Here is a 17,930-nt window from a genome sequence, read left to right on the forward strand (position 1 = left end):
TTGGCAGTTCATAACAGAAAATGCTACTTAGTTTCATCATCGTTAGCAACCCCTTCTCTCTGGAGTAGGTAAGAAACCAAAACGATTTGGTTTCATGTGTAGTGGCCTAACTGGTACTTGGAAGCAAGGAGATTTTTCTAAGTGCTCTGCTCGTTGCAGCAGGTTTGTGGTCTGTCCTTGATACTGGAGTCATCGCCAATTTCAGACAGAAAACCTCAGCAGAAGGTTTGATTTATCCCCTTCTTTTCTCCATTTTGTTTATATTGATGTTTCCACAATATGGTGAAGATGATTCAGAGTCGGTTCATTGTCCTTGATGAACATTCGTGACTTTATTTGCTGCATTTTCAACCAGCATACTTTCCATGATTTTATTCTTATGTAACTATGGATTGTAGTGGGGAAAAACAAATTACCTGTAACAGTATTTTCTCTACTGCTGAGGGCCTTCTTGTACCATGGATCTTATAAATTGTATCTATCTTGGTTATTTGAAGTGGTTTTTCTTTGTTTGAGTTCAGTATTTGTATGTTTAGCTATTAATGTTAGATGTCTTTTGTGCTTTTAATTTCCTGCACTGATGGAGCCTTTTAGATTTGTGCGAGCGACTATTTTTCTGACTTTTGATATCCTATGATATGATATGATATGTATGCCTGCATATGTATTTTGTAGTGGATGCACATATCTATATCACAATCTGGGAGTTAATACCATTCCAATTTCATTAACCTCCATACTTTCTTGTGGTCAAGTTCTGTATGAAGCCCTTTCTAGAGATTCTAGTGTATTGGTTTATACCATTATGTTTTGGAAATGTTCTTCTCTTTTGTCAAATCTACAAGGTTTTTCTTGAATCCCAGGGAAAGTAAAACCTTTTGAAATATGCTAGTGTTCTGTTGTCTGTCTTTGATTCTAAAATTCCCTTATCTCTGCATTTTTAGTAATTATTTATCTGGTTGAAATTGATATTGCTCTTTAATAAATAAAAAGAAAGAAAGAAGAAGGATTTGCCATGTTTTTTGGAGCTTCTCTGACATTATATTTGACTTAATATTTCTTGGTTGGCCAACCACCGTGGTGGTTGGTTCCATCTAAAATTACACATACCAAACCAGAATTTTCTGGAGTGTATAATGTGATATATAGGTTTGAGTTGGTTCCATCTAAAATTACACATACCAAACCAGAATTTTCTGGAGTATATAATGTGATATATAGGCAATCAAACCGATAGCTTCCATACTTAAAAGTTTGATTGGTCAGGCATGGCTGAAAAAGCTTTCCATTTGTGTATTCACAGTCTGGAGAATACTTCTAGGAAAGAAAACAGAGGTAATAATATACATGAGTTGGAACACTCACATTCTCCTTGATGACTTGACCATAAAGGGTTCTGTCTTTGCTTCTTTAATTCTAATGCCACCACAGTTGCTATCAGTGACTCTTGCCCCCAACCTAATGTGGCTTTCTCACTACTTTTTCCAGTCAATGGGTGTTAGGTTCCCTTTCTCATTTTCTGTTTAAGAAAGTGCTTCTTTAATGATCTGCCTCATTGTAGGAGGAAGGAACCAGAGCAACCACTGGAAGGAAGCCTAATGGTAAAAGAGATGTAGTAATTATCAGTAAAAACAAGATCACCCACAAGACCAGTACCTTCACTAAGATTCAGAAATGCATTTCCAGTAAGAAGTGGTCTCTTTCCTTCCCTTTCCCGAACAATGTTGTTATTGAATTCTTCAGCTGTCCAATTTTCTGGAGCATCACCACCAAAATCTCCTTCTAGCACCACTATTTCCACCCTTGCCAAGGATTCAGGACCAAAGTTGACAAATTGACTAGATACAGTATCAACTAAACTTAGCCTCAATTCAAAACATTCATCTACTTCAAGTCTAGTGCCAGTAAAACTATAAGAGAAAGCTTGTTTGTGAATTGTAGTTCTAAACATCTTGAAGATGATGGAAGTACCTGCATGATCATAGCTAGATGCCTAGGACAGCTCTCTAGTGTTCCTCATCTTTTTTTCCCTTCTTTCATTTCAATACAAACTCTCTGCTTACCTTTCATTGACCAATCAGTTTTTATTATGTGAGGATAGCTTTTCTTCTTTTCCAGAGGCAACTCCACCCCAATCATCATTGGTGAGCCACTAAAAATAAGAGCCACAACACTGGGAGTGAGAAAAATGTTTGTTTTGGAAAATAATTTATTGTAATGAAGAGTTGATGCAAACATTAACATCTGCATTACATTAATGCAACAAACAAAGATCAATTAACAGCCATTTCACTGCTCTCCATCTCTCTCCTGTCCATGATTAGTGTCTTGTCTTTCCTACATTGGCACTATTTCATGAATAGTTCATCAAAATACCAGGCACTATATAAATCTTTTCCTGCTCAGTGTTAATGAGAAACATCTGCTAGCTATCAATTTATATGATTATGTATCTGGATATGAGGTTGAATGCTGTAAATTTGTCTACATTTTCTGGAGTTTGATTGGATTTTGAAAAAATATGATTCTGCTGTTCTTTGCCTTATATTTTTCAATTCTTATAATGTAATTGATTTTGCACTTCATTCAGACAATTCTTATAAGTATTATACTAATCCAGTTAGTACTCTGCTGGCAACTTGATCTGAGCTGTGACTGAATCTTTACTTCTCATATTATAATATGTTTTTATGAATTATGTTTTGCTTAACTTATGATTGTGTTTATACTACCTTTCTTTTTAATCATCTTTTAATACTTCTGATTTTGGTGTTGTTTTTATTAATACTTGTTGATGTTCAGTAGAGTTAGCTTCCCACCATGTTATTGGCTTGTTGAAGTTTGTAAAACATGGTGGCTTAGATAGGTGGAGAACTCCCTCATATATGATTTTGGTGTTGTTTTTACAAAAATTGACAAGAAGTGTTCGCACCATCAATAACTGTGTAATGGGTTGAACATGGATTTGTAATGGGTGTGGTGGGATTATCAGTTGCAATGGAAGTGGGCTGACTGTTGTTGTGAAATCCAGCCCAAACCGTAGCTTGGACACCCTATGTTTTGGATGAAGTGGTGACTTGTTGATGTTTGACCTTGAAGTTGGACCTTTAGTATAGTGTGTTGATATATTTAGAAGGACCTAGGAAGTCAAGTCAAACATCTCCCTTAGTGTGGATCCGAAGACCCGAAGCAAAGGAATAAGACTTGGTGTGTCATCTCAGTTGAAGACATGGTGCTTGACCCAAAACCCATATAAATTGATGATGGAGTTCCCTTTTAGGAAACTTTTTCTGTTTTTGGAGATGAACTGCACCTTGATGTTTAAGAGCTTGGTTGATAGACCTAAAACCCATTTGGACATGGTTTGAAGGTGCCCCTATGTGCTAGGAAGGTTCTTTGTTGAGTTGGGAGAAGCCCACTTGAATTTGAAGTGATTTGGGCCTTCATTTCCCTGTCTAAGCCATGTTGTCCTAGCCTGGTCGACTTCCTGGTCGACTGGTCAGTCGACCAGCCAAGCTGCCAATTGAATATAGAATCTGAGAAAATCTTCTTTTTAGGTCTTTTGGTGCTCTATATATTGGAACTTCGTGTTTCTTAGCCTCCCTTGCTGCTATAACCCTTAGAGAACGTAGGAAGCCTCTCTCAAAACCTCTCCTTGGTTTTTTTGAAGAACTCTTGCAAGATCTAAAGTTCCTCCTCTTTTGTTCATCTTCAAGGTTAGTATCCTAACTCCTTCTCTAATCTCTTCTCTCTACTGTTCTAGTTTATTATTTTGATTGTGGAGAAGGTGTTACACTACTGTAACTACCTATTCTCTGATCTCTTTGTGTCTTAGAGTGAATCCCGAATCACTCTATGCATTCCTTGAAGCCATATGGCAATTCTCCATGTTTTTGATTGGTTTTGTCAACATGATTCATTATCCTTGTAAGTTGTTGTCCTAACCTATTGTAAACTTGTTTCTTATCAACTTCTAAGCATGATCTACTGTATTCTATTCCTTTTGAATGAATCTCTATTCATTCCATTGATGCTATGATCTTCATGCTTGATTCTTAGCCATGATTCGTATGATTTCTTCATGAAGCCATGATCATTCCTTTAATCTAATTTCTCTAACATATTAGATATGATTTCATGTTAGTATTCACCTTTGATCTATTGCTAATAATCCTCTTGAGTGAATCCCTAATTCTCCTTTGCATCCATGGTTGTTTTTATTGAAAACTATGTTGTTTCCAAATTAGAAAGTCATGATTTTTTATCATGGATGGTGTGTAATCCATGCTAGATAGTCTTAGTATGTTTATGTGGAGTTCACTTTCGAATATCGGAGCAATCGGACTTCAAACAAAGAAGTTATGACTGATTTTGTGTTTTGTTGTTGCGTACTGTTCACCTGGTCGACTACTTGGTCAATTGGACCAGTCAGCCAGCCAGGCTGCTAGGCATGGACAGCATTAAGTTCTTCGTCCGATTTGATCCATTTGACCTCCAATCTTCTAGGGCTTTTTCCTAATGATGTATCATGCTTGTCTAGGGTTATTTGCTAACTTTGGTCTTGATCTCTGATCCCTCAATTAAAGAGTATATATTCGGATTATGACGTGAGTATTCAAACTCACAATATGCATATTTACATACTTTTACGTATTATGACATGAATGCATAATCTAGCTACTGATGTTTTATTTTCTTTACATCATGATACTTCTGCAACTACAGTGGCGTATTCATATTGTTATTTATATATTGGAATTGATGATATAGTATCGTGAATGTGATTGGACTATGATGTGAATATGAATGTGAATGTGATTTGTATGGAATCATGATGTGATGTGAATGCCTAGCTTGTAGTTGTGGAATGGGAATGCCTTATTGGCGTTTCTGTCTTTGGACACCAGTGGAGGTGGTATGGGACGCTTTCTTATGGTGCCCTTGACTCTTTCCCTGACTACTGGTTGACATACTTAGGATTCGTCTAGCAGTGTTTGGCTAAGAATACCCTATTATATCAAATTCGATTCGGAAGAGTATTGAGACCAAGTGACCCATGGTAGCAATGGGGACTCATGGGCTTTCAAGACCAGTGAAATGATCTGTGAGAGGACATGAATCACATTGTGGGGGCTATTCATTGGTAGGGTCGCATTTAATAGACTTGGGCTCATGGGCGCTCAGCAATAATCTTTGAGTCTCTTCCTTGCTTGTAGAGAATTTCATGAGAAAACAACAGAATTAGAACGAGGAAGAGTTAGCTAGTTAACGAAGAAGACACAAGTGGCAGTTTTTTGCTTACCAAGACTGCGTTGTGGTATGCAGTTCCTAGGATGTTTGTGGGGAAGGAGTTGTAGCCTCTCTCTACTATGCTGTAATTTTTCTTCAGCTCTTCTTTGTGATATACATCCAAACTACCAAAGATTGCGAGAATACCAACCAGTAGAAAAGAATTTTAAGGAATAAGACGACAAGATCAATTAAGTCATTAACATAGCAACAAGAGTTTCACATTTATGATCAATTCATATATTAAGAAATGAATAAGTGACTTGCAACACAAACCAACCTTCTTCATTTCATAAAAGGTATTGACAACATGACCACCAGCCCATGATTCCAATGTTGAGACTGAAATAGCTTCAATGTTAGGAATGAGTTTTCTGATAGAATTAGGAGCAAGTGAACCCTGAACCAGTTTTCTAATTCTAGTGTGGTAGTTCCCTTGGTGGAAAAACAGAGCAGCTGGGCCGATCATTTGCTCTTTACTCTTTGGGTACGTAGGTTTGAACAAGTGAGCTTGACTAACCAACACAAACCGAGCAGCTTCAGGGCTTGCCAACATAACACAAGGGCAACCAAGTATGTGGGTCTTGAATATCTCTACATAACTACACCAACATCATCACATTCAAATCCGTGAACATGATAACTCAAAACAATTCTCAAGGGAAAACCTAGAAAAAATGCCATATATTTTTAAAAAATGCCATCATCATATCTTTTAAGTGAAGCAGGCAATGAGAAATGTCCAATAGGCGACATGTACTGTTATAGAATCCAAGTAGAACACTTCCATCTTCAATTAGATCAACCGAACCTACTCAAACCTAGCATGTCTTCTAGAAGGGCCAAAAAAAGGCCAAAACACTGTCCATGTGGACAGTCAGTGTCACACCCCTTATTTAGCTTTTGTAAAAATGAAACTACAAGATCTTGTGGTTTCCAAGACCAGATCCTGTGAAGGCCCTTTAGAAGACTGAATACCTCATTAAGTTACAAGTTCTATGTCATTCCTAATTCTAAAAGTTAGATTCTATTTTAGTTATTCATGCATGTGGCTGGATTATAGAGTTTAGTAGTTTCAATTACTCTTGGTTTCTAATTTCAGATCAGGAAGTTTCTATCTTTTATTGCTAGGAACATTGGCTAAATAACTCAGTGTAGCTTAGTTCCTATTTTAATATTTTAGAGCTCCCATTTTTGTTGAGCAAACCATTAATCTGTGAATATGTAACTTGCCATTCATAGCCTAGAATAATGATGAGAATAATGATGAAGTTTTTTAAAAAGTTTTGATTCGCTGCTACTGTTTTCTTGTCTCTTGCACGAGCGATAAGAAGGGCTAGGCCCTTGCTGTGAGAGCTAAACACCTAGGGCTTAAGCGCTATGCTATTGATTGCTAAACCCAACGGCTGAAGGAACCTTGCTGTTGTGAGCTAAATTCACCTATTCGTAACCTTCTTCTCTTGTTCAAAATCCTGCTGTTACAGTTCCTGAATTGCAGCTGATGCCGAGATTGTAAAACTAAGTTTAGTTCACTCAATCACTCTCAATTAACCAGTTATAGGCTTGCTGCTTATGCTCCAATCGAACCATCCCAGATCTTTTGATCCATCCATTGGAGCTGAACCAAATATGGAGCAGTATTTCTTCTCCTTGTTGACTACAAACTGACACTGCCTGATTGAACTTCTACAATCTGGTCTGGTAATACACCTTAGGCTTCTAATTTTGTCTTAATTCTGAATTTTCATTGTGGGTTAAATGGGGCTAACTGGCTAAGTCATCCTTGGTCATAGTTTTACATTATGTATGCCATACCATCAAGAGGACCACTACATACGTACAACCTAGGCATAAAATGGGACATCAAGGGTGATAAGAATTTGAAACCAAAAATGATATATGGAATCATAAGTGTCCAATAAACCTTACAATTATGGGCAGAAGAGATGCTGGGAGACTCTGTTTTGTATGTGTTTTCAGGAAGAACTGGGTATCGTGAGGAACTTCTAGGCTGCAACTTGAGACTGGGGGAGGAAGGTTTAATGGTATATATAGATTGAAGAGGAGGTGCTTGGATATGTTAGAAAGGCTAATCCAGTTTGAATTTTGAAGTAAAGATTCATATTTTGCTGAAAACTGTTGAAAAGGCCCATGTGATTTCTTTCAAATAAGTGACCTTTTTGCTAGTTTATTCCTGATGAAGCAGACTTTTGGGTTTCCCAAACCTGCTCTAACTGCTGCATGAAGTCCATAATAGAGGAGGAAGATAAAACTCTCATGGAGTTTTCTCTTATTTCTTTTATGAAAAATGTCTTCCTTACATGCTTTGTTACAGATTTAAGTGCGCACTAGGCTGCGGCAAGGTGCTTAAGATCAATCTCTTATAACCATTTGAAATAGTAGAATCTTGTTTTTTGAAGGGATTCCATTCTAGATGTTGCCTACATTTTCATTAAAATTCAGAGACTCCTTTACTTATCCTATAGAGTTAGAAGGTTCCTTAAAGGTTTTTGTGCCTGCAAACTTCTTTTCATTAAAGGTGTAGAGAGTTAGAAGGATCCTCAAGAGTACCATTTCTTCTATCTCCTAAAGTGAACTATGTGTGGCTGTGACTCATTTTAGTTTGTTACCATATGAATTCTCCAGACTGCAGTATAGATTAATTACCTTCTGCCAATCTTAAGGATTGGTAATATTTATCTTTGGTATGAAAGTTACCAACAGAATTCTCCAACTTGACAACTGAAAAATGCTTTCCAGGTTTGATGTTTGAGTTTAAAGGCATGACAGTGCTGAAACTATCCGCAAGGCTCTTCCCCTCAGTGTGAATGTTAAGATGATTACCAATATGGTAGATTGATCTTCCTTAATAATCCTGTAATTATCAGTTGCTATCCAGTGTTGGTTTTTATTGCATTTCTATTTCTTTCTTTAGGTGATCAACTTGCCATTGCAAAGGAGACTGGACAAAGGCTGGGAATGGGAAATAACATGTACCCTTCCTCTTCATTGCTTGGTGACAAGAAGGATGATCTCTCCACCATTCCCGTAGATGAGTTGATTGAGAAAGCTGGTGGTTTTGCAGGAGTATTTCCAGGTTGGTCCTTCAATTAACATCTTTTATCTTGGACTATTTGTCTTTTCCTTCCCTTAATGATCATAAGGATTGGCCCTAATGCCTTTTCAACCTTTTGTTGCAGAGCACAAGTATGAAATTGTGAAGAGGTTGGAGATGAAGCGTATCTGTGGTATGACTGGAGATGGTGTTAATGATGCCCCTGCTTTGAAGAAGGCTGATATTGGTATCGGTGTTGCTGATGCTACTGATGCTGCTAGAAGTGCTTCTGATATTGTCCTAGTTGAACCTAGGTTGAGTGTTATTTTCAATGCTGTGCTGGCCAGCAGAACAATTTTCCAAAGGATGAAGAACTACACAGTTAGTTTCTGTCATCTTCTTTACTTGTTAAAATGCATCAATTTCTTTTACTTCATTAAGAGTATTAATTTGTACCTTTTTTTAACCTTCTCAGATTTATGCAGTTTCAATCACAATCCGTATTGTGGTAAGTTTCTTAAATGCAGACTAATGGTTTTTAAGTACTTCCATAGATGGTTTTTGATTGAACTGTTTGTCTTCCTAGTGATTGTGTAGTTGGGTTTCTTGCTTATTGCTTTGATCTGGCAATTTGACTTCTCTCCCTTCATGGTTTTGATCATTGCCATTCTAAATGATGGTGAGCTTTTGTCACACAAAGTTTTGTAGTCGGTTTACAGGTCTCTTTGGTCTCCCAACCGTTTTTCATCATTCTAATTGTGTGGTTGATCCATTTTGCAATATAATCTATAAGTACAATCATGACAATATCAAAGGATGGGGTGGTAACATCTCCACTGCCCAATAGTTGGAAATTGAAGGAAATCTTTGCAACTAGAATTCCCTGTACAGTTTGTTGATGAATCAGGAGAGTCTGAGGCTGTGGTGGTGCTTTGGACTTACTCGTAGCACAACCCAGATGAGCATCATATTCACATGAATTGCACCTGTATAGCCAATGTTTAGAGCCCATCTGCTGATAAATATCACAAAGAAGGTCATGGTTGGGTAGCGTGGAGAGAAGGTGAGAGTGAGTGGGTGATGGTGGTATTGATGGTTAATGGACAATGGCATAAGAGCACCGAGAGCATGTATATCTATATTGCAGATCTGACAATGCTAACAGAATCCATTTCCTGATCTACCACTGGCATCACAGTTGAAAACCCATCTGGGTAATGCAGGATCAGGAAGGAGAGTTAGTGCGTGGTTTGGGTCAACAGGATGATTTATGAACTAAGCCATGTTAGAGCATGCAATATAAGGGAAGTAATTACAAGGCTTGCAGACATAGAATTTATCAGAAACATTAAACTTGCAACCTGCACATGAAGCTGTAACGTTGAGTCTGTGGTGAAGCTGAAGGGAATCGACATTGACACAATTCAACAGAACTATACAGTTTAAGTGATGAAGAACGAAAGAGAGAAGCAGCTGGATTACGGCCAGAGGAGTGATTGAAGCCTACTGCTATCCTATTACCTCCTTCTAATGATTAATTCGTACATTTTGGATTGTTGGTATATGTATAATGGAAAGTGGCACATTTACATTTGTAAAATTGAATTTGGATTGATGGAATTGGATCTTCATTTGTAAAATTGAATTTGGCTTTTTGGAACCAATTTTTTTAAATTAAAAAACCTTATGCCGACATTTTTAAAAACGCCGTCATATGTTACTTATGCAGGCATAAGCGGTAACACCAACGTCCTTTACAAAAAATGCTGGCAATAAACGAACTCTTATGTCTACTACTACATTTCCAAAACACCACAAAAAAGGCACTAATAACGGCATTTATAAAAATTGCTAGCAAAAAATGAATGCTATAGTTTATGGTGGCGTTTCTTGCACGCCGCTTATAAATTCCTTTTACCGGCGTTTCTGAGAATCGTCAAAAATGCCGGCAATATAATGGCACTTCCTTTTCACCAGCAGCGATTAATAAATGCCACAAATAGAACCCTCTAACGGCACTTCCTAAACGCCTGCAAATGTTTCGTCGTAAGTTACCATCATTGGCATTTGCATGTAGTGCCGTTATAACAATACGGTAGTGCTTTTGTACCCATTTTTTGCGGCATTTTTGAAGTGTCAGGAAAGGTTAACATCGGCATTTTAGACTTATGGCGGCATTTCCAAAACACCGCCATAGATCCGTTTTCTTATAGTGAGGTCTAATGTCAATCTAAACTGAAGCCTTGTCTGGAAGGTCTTATGTCAGTCGGAACCGAAGCCTTACCTAGAAGGTCTTATATCAGTCAAAATCGAAGCCTTGTTGGAAGGTCTTATGTCAATCGGAATCGAAGCCTTTACTTAGAGATTCCTAAGAATTATTCTAAGCTTTTGGAGGTCCCACTCGGGTTTCAAACCGATGCCTCTACTTAGAGAATTCTGGAGAATTCTTCTAAGCTTTCGAAGGTCCCACTCAGGTTTTAAATTGATGCCTCATCTTCGTCTTTGGAAGTCTTTCTCATTGAATGTGATACTTTCGTCCACATTCAACTTCTGTGCTTCTCCAGATCCCACGAACCTAGATTTGACTTTCAGTTTTTAGAAGATTTGGGTTCTGGGCCCCCAAATTTGGTGAGAATTGGAGATCGGGCAACTTCCTTTCCTTTTTTTGACTGGGGAGCTTCGACTTGACGATCCCTGCTTTCCAAACGTTCCTTTCTGTTATCAGCAGCTACTCTTCTTTCCCGATCATCACTTCGTCCTTCTACAAACTTGGACAAGTGCCCCTGGGATATCAGCCTCTCAATGTTTGCCTTCAAATGTCTACACCCGTTCATGCTATGCCCATAATCCTTATGGAAACGACAATATCTTTCCATATTTCGTTCTTCAAGTTTGGCAATCATCTTTGGAGGCATTTCAAAATATTCTGATCTTTGATTCACATCAAAATTTATGATTGTGGGGTATTCAATAGTGTATACCCTACATGGTCGGGCGATCTTTACCTCCATCCCGAATGGTGTTTTCGGCCCCTATCATTGTTGGGAGGCGTCGACCCTTGGCCTTTCTTAGGTACCTTCTGGTCTTTGTTTGAGGCCTTAATTTCTCCTTGCCGAGCGTCAAGGATCTCCATCACTTCAGCCTGCTTCTAACATCTCTATACGAGGTCGGAATAGGTAGTTGGCATATTGTGAAACCCAGCCTAACCTTGACCCGGAAACCCTGTTGTTTGTAGGTCCGACAACCCGAAGTAAAGCAAGAAGTCAGCTATGGGCCATCCCAGTGGAAGACTTGGTGGCTGGCTTAGAATCCATGAGTGTTGATGACAGTGTTCCATTTATGGAAACTGCACCCTAATGAAGATGGAATTAGTTGATGGATTTGGAGTACTCTCTGGCTTGGTTCGAAAGCATTTCTACCTACTAGGTAAGTCACTTAGTGTGTGTGCAAAACCCCTTCATGTTTGGATTTGATTTGAGCCTTCAATTCCCTATTTTGAACTTGTTGTCTTGCTTGGTCAACTGGGCTAGTCGACCAATCAATTGACCAATGAGATCTGATTTTACTAAGAGGTCTTTGCTTGCTCTATTTAAGTCCAATCTCGAGTCTACTTCGTATTTTCTGCCTCCAAACTCTTTGGAACGAACTAGAGCCCTCTGCAAGTCATCTCCCTTGCGTCCTTGGTGATTTTCTTGACGGATCTTTGTCAAATCTCTTGCATTTACACAAAAAGGTATGTGATCATCCTCTTCTATGCTTCATCTTTGATTCTCCATAACTTTTCTTTCCTTTTCTGTTTGAGGACAGTAGAGATGATGTTGCATCTATGTTGCAACTATCTCTTTACTCATTCCCTCTCTTTTCCTAAGGATCTAAAGCTTGGTGGATGATCTTCATCAAGATCATCACTCGCTTTTGAAGGAAAACATGTATTCATTCTCTTTCCTTATTTAGATTTATGTTCTTCAGTCTTAGATCTATTTTTCTAGAAGATCTATGCATGCTTTTGATAAATCCTTTATCATATTAGTAATCCATCATCCTATTGTTTCTTGTCCATGATTTTGATATGAATTCTTCAAGAACCATGATTGATCTAATTATGGTAACTTTTTGTTTCCTAATTTGTAACTTGAAGACTTGATATTATTAGAGTTTTGAAGTCCTCTATATACTAGCATACTATCCTCGCATATTCCCTCTTGTTTGGGTACCCTTTTGAACCACCAAATTCGGTTTTGTATTCAAAAATCTCTGATTTTATAGGCCACTGTCTTTGTTGGTCGACTGAGGCAGTAGACCAATCAATTGACCAATGAGGACAACAACCTCATATTTGGTCTGTTTTGGATGATTTGATATCTTTCCTTCTAGGTATATTTCCTAATATGTTATATATACTTGTTTAGGACTTTCTTTCCAAGTTTAGACAAGCTCTTACTTGATTCCCCAAGATCCTTTGCGAGTTAGATAAGGTAAGGATGGTAATTTCCTTAATTACATAGATTGCATGTTCTAATTTCTATATTTGAATCTTTTGATTTATTTCCTTAAATAGATTCTTACACTGATATACTATTGATGCAACTACCTTGATTACAATAGCATTACTTGTTTATGCTAATTAATTCATGTATGATTTACTTACCAATTATTTGCAAGTTGGATGTTGTTATTGATTTCTTTCCATATAAGAAGTTACCATATGTGTGATATGATGGATTTATGTTTGTGAATGATTAAGTATGGTTTGGAAAGGGGAAGTGTCCTTTTGACGCTTTTGTCCTTGGATAACACGGGAATATTATAGGATGTTTCCGAAGATGCCCTTTGGACACCTTCCTAAACTGTTGGATGACATATTTAGGGCTGTCTAGTAATGTTTGGCTAGGATGTCCTGTTATGTCAGACCCTAATCGGAGGGGTATTGAGACCGAACGACCCATGGTAGCAATGGGGACTCATGGGCGCTCAAGACCGGTAACCAATCCGTGAGAAGACATGGATCACTTGTGGATACTCGAAAGAGACCATTTATTGGTAGGGTTGCATATGGATGGACTTGGGCTCACAGGCGCTCAAGATTGGTAACCAACTTGTGAGGGGACGTGAGAGCTTCCCGTTTACCATATGTGGATAACCAATAGGGTTGATGAGTTCGTAGTCAGGGACTATGAGGACTCCAGTGTGAAGGATACCGGAAAGGATCGCCAGGGGCGAGGAATGGATGTATTTGAATTTGACTTGATGTAACTAAGTAGGAGACTTGCATTTGGCTAGGCTTTGACCCTGACATGCGCCAGCACTTAGACCAATGGTGATGTGAGAGAGCGGTGACTTAACCCCCAGCCATGGAATGTCCCGAGGGATGAAGGACCCATTACCAACTGATGATGAGTGATTGAGACCTTCCTAAAGAAATACAGTGCTATGACTTAAAGCATGTCTGCCAATAGAGACCAGCATACATAGAGTTAGAATCATAATGCATCATGTGTTTCATATCATATAGCATCTTACGTTGCTTTGAATTCTTGCTATTTATGTTGTTATGGATTAACTACCTTACTGAGTTTCATTGAAACTCACTCCTTTTGTATAATATATTTTGTTAGATTACTCTATAGGTATTGATGACTATGAAGGTCAATATGAGGAAGCGCAAACTGAAGAGGCGTACTTCACGCAAGGTGTTGGCAACCATGAAGATTACATTGAGGATTCCTCGAGTGGTCTTACTTGTTACCAAGATTAGCCCTACTATGGAGTGGGAGCGTCTGAGCGTGATTGATGAAGTCTATGTAAGACGTTCTCTATAAAGTAGGATAGACTTTAGCTTAGTTTGGTTATACCTTTCTTTCTTGTCTTTAGAACCAGTTGTAATCTTCTTTTGACTTTCGAATTACTTTTCCGCTGGTTGTAGAGTGGGATTCCGCCTCACTTTACTTTATGATTTAGATTCATTGATTGTCTTTCGTACTCTAATGATATATGATTTATTCCTTCCTTATTTGGATCTCTCATTTATACTTTGCACATTGATTATTTATGTTCATGATTATGTTATTGTTTTTGTGGGAGGTTGATTACCTCGATACTTGATCTTCGGGGCTGTGGATCACACACTCGGGTATGCCAGGTAGGGTACCGGCTGGGTGGATGTGACACATATCATGAAGCAACATTTCCAAGAGTCTTCTGTTTGTGAATCCGGTGAAAAGAGCAGTCTTGGCCACTTGTTTGTCCAAGTATTTGATCTCCATGGTAGCTTTGTTGAACCTCTATAAGTAATCCCAAATAGACTCGTTCTTTGCTTGATTGACGATGAACAATGTCTCATTGATCTTCTTGGTCTATATTCCACTTTGGAAACAACCAATGAATTCTCATGCCAGCTCTTCAAAATCACGAATCCTTCCCGAGGGTAGACTCAAGAACCACTTTTGTGCTGCTCCAGTGAGTGATGACCGAATAGTCTACACATTATTTCGTCCGAATTACCAGCAACAACCATGGTCTATTGGTAGTAACTTATATGGGCAATTGGATCTCCTGAACCATCAAAGGAAGAGAAAGTGGAGAGTCTAAAATTATAAGGAAACTCAAACTGGCAATGGCATCTGCAAACGGGGTTTTCCTGATGATTGAATAAATATCATCAGTTCTCTTACCTCTGGTGAGTTGTCCTAACCTTTGATTTATGTCCGCCAGTTCACGTCCAATGTGCACCGTCAATGCTGTCTCGACCCAAACACTGGGAGATTGGTGTATGAGTGCGAACCCCTCACTCTAACATGGTGAGAGTTCCCGATCGACTCTCCTACGCTCGATCATGGTCACGTTCATTTCTTTTAGGTATATCTGCCATTCTTTTGGCTCTGGATCGTCCTTCCTGATCTCGAGGATACTGCCTGGAATTTTGGTCCTCGATTTGCTGCCTATGTCTTTGGGGAAAACGTCCTTGAACTGGGGAAATAAACCCACCTGCAAAACAAGTTGGAAGCAGTTTCCTTCCCTCCCTTTTTATCGGCAGAGCTCAAGGATTTCATCAAGATTTCAATTGACCGTTTGAAACTGGAATGGAAAACCAAGCGAAAACAATGGATCAAAGAACAGATTAGAGACGTAAATTGAAAATAGAGACGAAATTGACTTAGACAGCTTGCCTAATACAACTTGGATATTCTTGATGCTATGTAGTAGACCCAGTAGTGTTCCGTACTTCTATTGCTTTTCCCCTTCCCTCTTTGTTATCCCTTGTCTCGTTTTGTCTTTCTTGGTTTAACAAACTCCCAGTGAGCCCGGAACTTGTATAGCCTGTAACGATATGTTTTTTCCTATTTCATTCTATCATGCTTATAGAGGTATCGATTCAACTAGGGTAATTCTGATGGGAGATTAGGTAGAATCCCAAAGTATCACGCCTTCGACTCGCTTTTAAATTAGGAAGTCTTCTTCCAAAAAATGAAAAATAAAAAAATTAGGCACTTCACGGGAGGTCATCAGTTCAAATCTCTTTGGGATCGTAATCTCTCTCCTTAATTTTTATTTTTTGGAAAAGAATTTCTTTTTCTTTAGAAGGGTACACCATTGTTAGTATCATGACTATTTCGGCCCAGAAGGATAATCCTTGGATCGGTCCTAGAACAACTAATGGGTCCAGGCCAACTCATCATCTCCAGCACTGCAGGGACAGTCCAGGTGACACAAGGCCCCCATGCTTGGATCCGACTCCCGTATGATGATTCAGTTATATCAAGGATACTACTTGATCAAAGATCACCTCGAGCCTTGGGACGACAACATCTTTGCTGCCTATGAAGATTGGGATCTCTAGGATCTCCTGGGAGTCTGGCCATCGTACAAAGCGTTTGTTGCATCTCCAGGAATTGGATCTGTATTTGATTCATCTATTTTTGGAGGTTATTCGGGTTGTTCAAATGTTCATCTGCAACCAATCCTTTGTCTTCGCTAATTTCTCGAGCACGACTTCCTTCAGGAGGATTGTCTCCTGCTGGAAGTAGATCTCCTCCCGGAGGAGGAGGAGATGTCTTGGTTCCTTTGAGTTGCAGCTGCAGCTGCTGATCTGGTAATCATGACTTTTTGAAGCGTTTCCCACAGACGGCGCCAAATGATGCGTCCAAAATATGTTCAGCCTTTAGATCCTTGATGGATGACTTGCAAAACAGTGTTAGACGTGGCCCGACCCTAGGGTGGGAGGCCACCTTCAAAGGCTAAGTCAGTTAAGGAATTGATCACAAAGCTTTGGCTAGTTGCAGAGCAGAAATTGAATACGAGAGTAAGGGAAACGATTCAGACACCTCTTCTGTGCGTAGGCTACTTGTTTATATAGGTTTTACCTCTTGTTCTCGGTCGTTGGATTCGTTCATGATCCTTCTTGGTGGCCGTCAGATTATAGGGTTTTTTCCCTTTTCTCGGGGGCGGAAATGGTTTCCTTATGGGACACGATCTCTCCCGTATCAGTGGTAGTTTCCATGTTAAACACGACTCCTACTCCTCAGAGTAGCAGTAACCATCTTTAAATCAATTATGTATCTTGGCTTCTTCGGGGTCACAATCATCCTTGGATTTGCAAGGTTCCTTGCGTAATGATGATTCAACCCGATGTCCGAACCCGACCTTGGTTGAGCCGTATTCAATCGGAGGCTAAGATTGAACCGAAGGTGAATCCGGTTCGGTAGCAATTTTTCTGACCGTGGTTCCAACTAGGTTCGATAATATATTCTCCACATCAGTGTTTAAATTATTTCGGAAATAATAAAAACCGCGTGAAATTTTGCCGGTTTTTTTACATGAGCCCCCTCCATTTTGATGGAAAACAAACTGTAACCCCTCAAAAATCAAAACCTTGCAAATACCCCCTCCACCCTTAACCCCCTTACTTATAACTATTAAATAATTTTAATTTGACCAAATTACCCTTTGGGCAGTCCTCACCGAAATTTCGCCAATAAAGACGTAAATATCACCACGTCACCAGGAACCAATACCTGCCTTAAAAAATGAGTATGAAGCCGACACCAGAAATCGCAGAGTCTAGAAACCACCGCGAAGGAGAACCAGAACCATAAACTATAGACTGTGAATGTGAAAATGAGGAGCTAAGAGTTTGCTAGAAAACTCACCACCAACACGGCACTGATCGCAGTAGACAAACCTTGATTTGGTGACGTCCTCTTTGACAATATCGAGTGCGTCGGTCGCCGGAGACGAGTCAGGTCCCTCAATCAACTCGCCAACTCGGAAAACGATATGCCATGTAAGGAGGTGTGGAAACAAAGACGAAGGAGGTGGTAGCTTCACATGCCTCGAGAGAAACGAACGTATGTTCACCCTGAAAGGACCATTTGAGTGTTTAACACCGGTGGCAACCTTGTTTCTGGAGTTAGCAGGGAAGGTGAGGAAGGCGTTGAGGTCTGCGGTGACTCTCTTCTTCATCCTCTTCAACGGCCTGTCGTCCACAACCATGATTATGATCATTTTGATGATGATGAGGAGGAGATTTGAGTCTTTCCGGTATCAGATTTGGTTCTTAGTCCACCGATATTTGCTAAATATGAGGCGG

At 39.2% G+C, this 17,930-nt stretch overlaps 1 protein-coding gene across 1 annotated transcript; it reads left to right on the plus strand.

Annotated features, from left to right (window-relative positions):
• Positions 1-110: 110 nt before the first annotated feature.
• On the plus strand, positions 111-10,163 carry LOC149018762 (plasma membrane ATPase 2-like; the record flags this gene model as incomplete). Its single annotated transcript, XM_089153963.1, has 5 exons — positions 111-225; positions 8,225-8,386; positions 8,490-8,725; positions 8,820-8,852; positions 8,942-10,163. Coding segments are annotated over 5 exons (657 nt in total), but the record flags the coding sequence as incomplete, so codon positions are not given.
• Between the last annotated feature and the right edge of the window lie 7,767 nt (positions 10,164-17,930).

The sequence above is a fragment of the Hakea prostrata genome, chromosome 4 (genome assembly GCF_041222555.1).
Source record: "Hakea prostrata isolate BN-2017 chromosome 4, UWA_Hpros_2, whole genome shotgun sequence".
NCBI classification, from domain to species: domain Eukaryota; kingdom Viridiplantae; phylum Streptophyta; class Magnoliopsida; order Proteales; family Proteaceae; genus Hakea; species Hakea prostrata.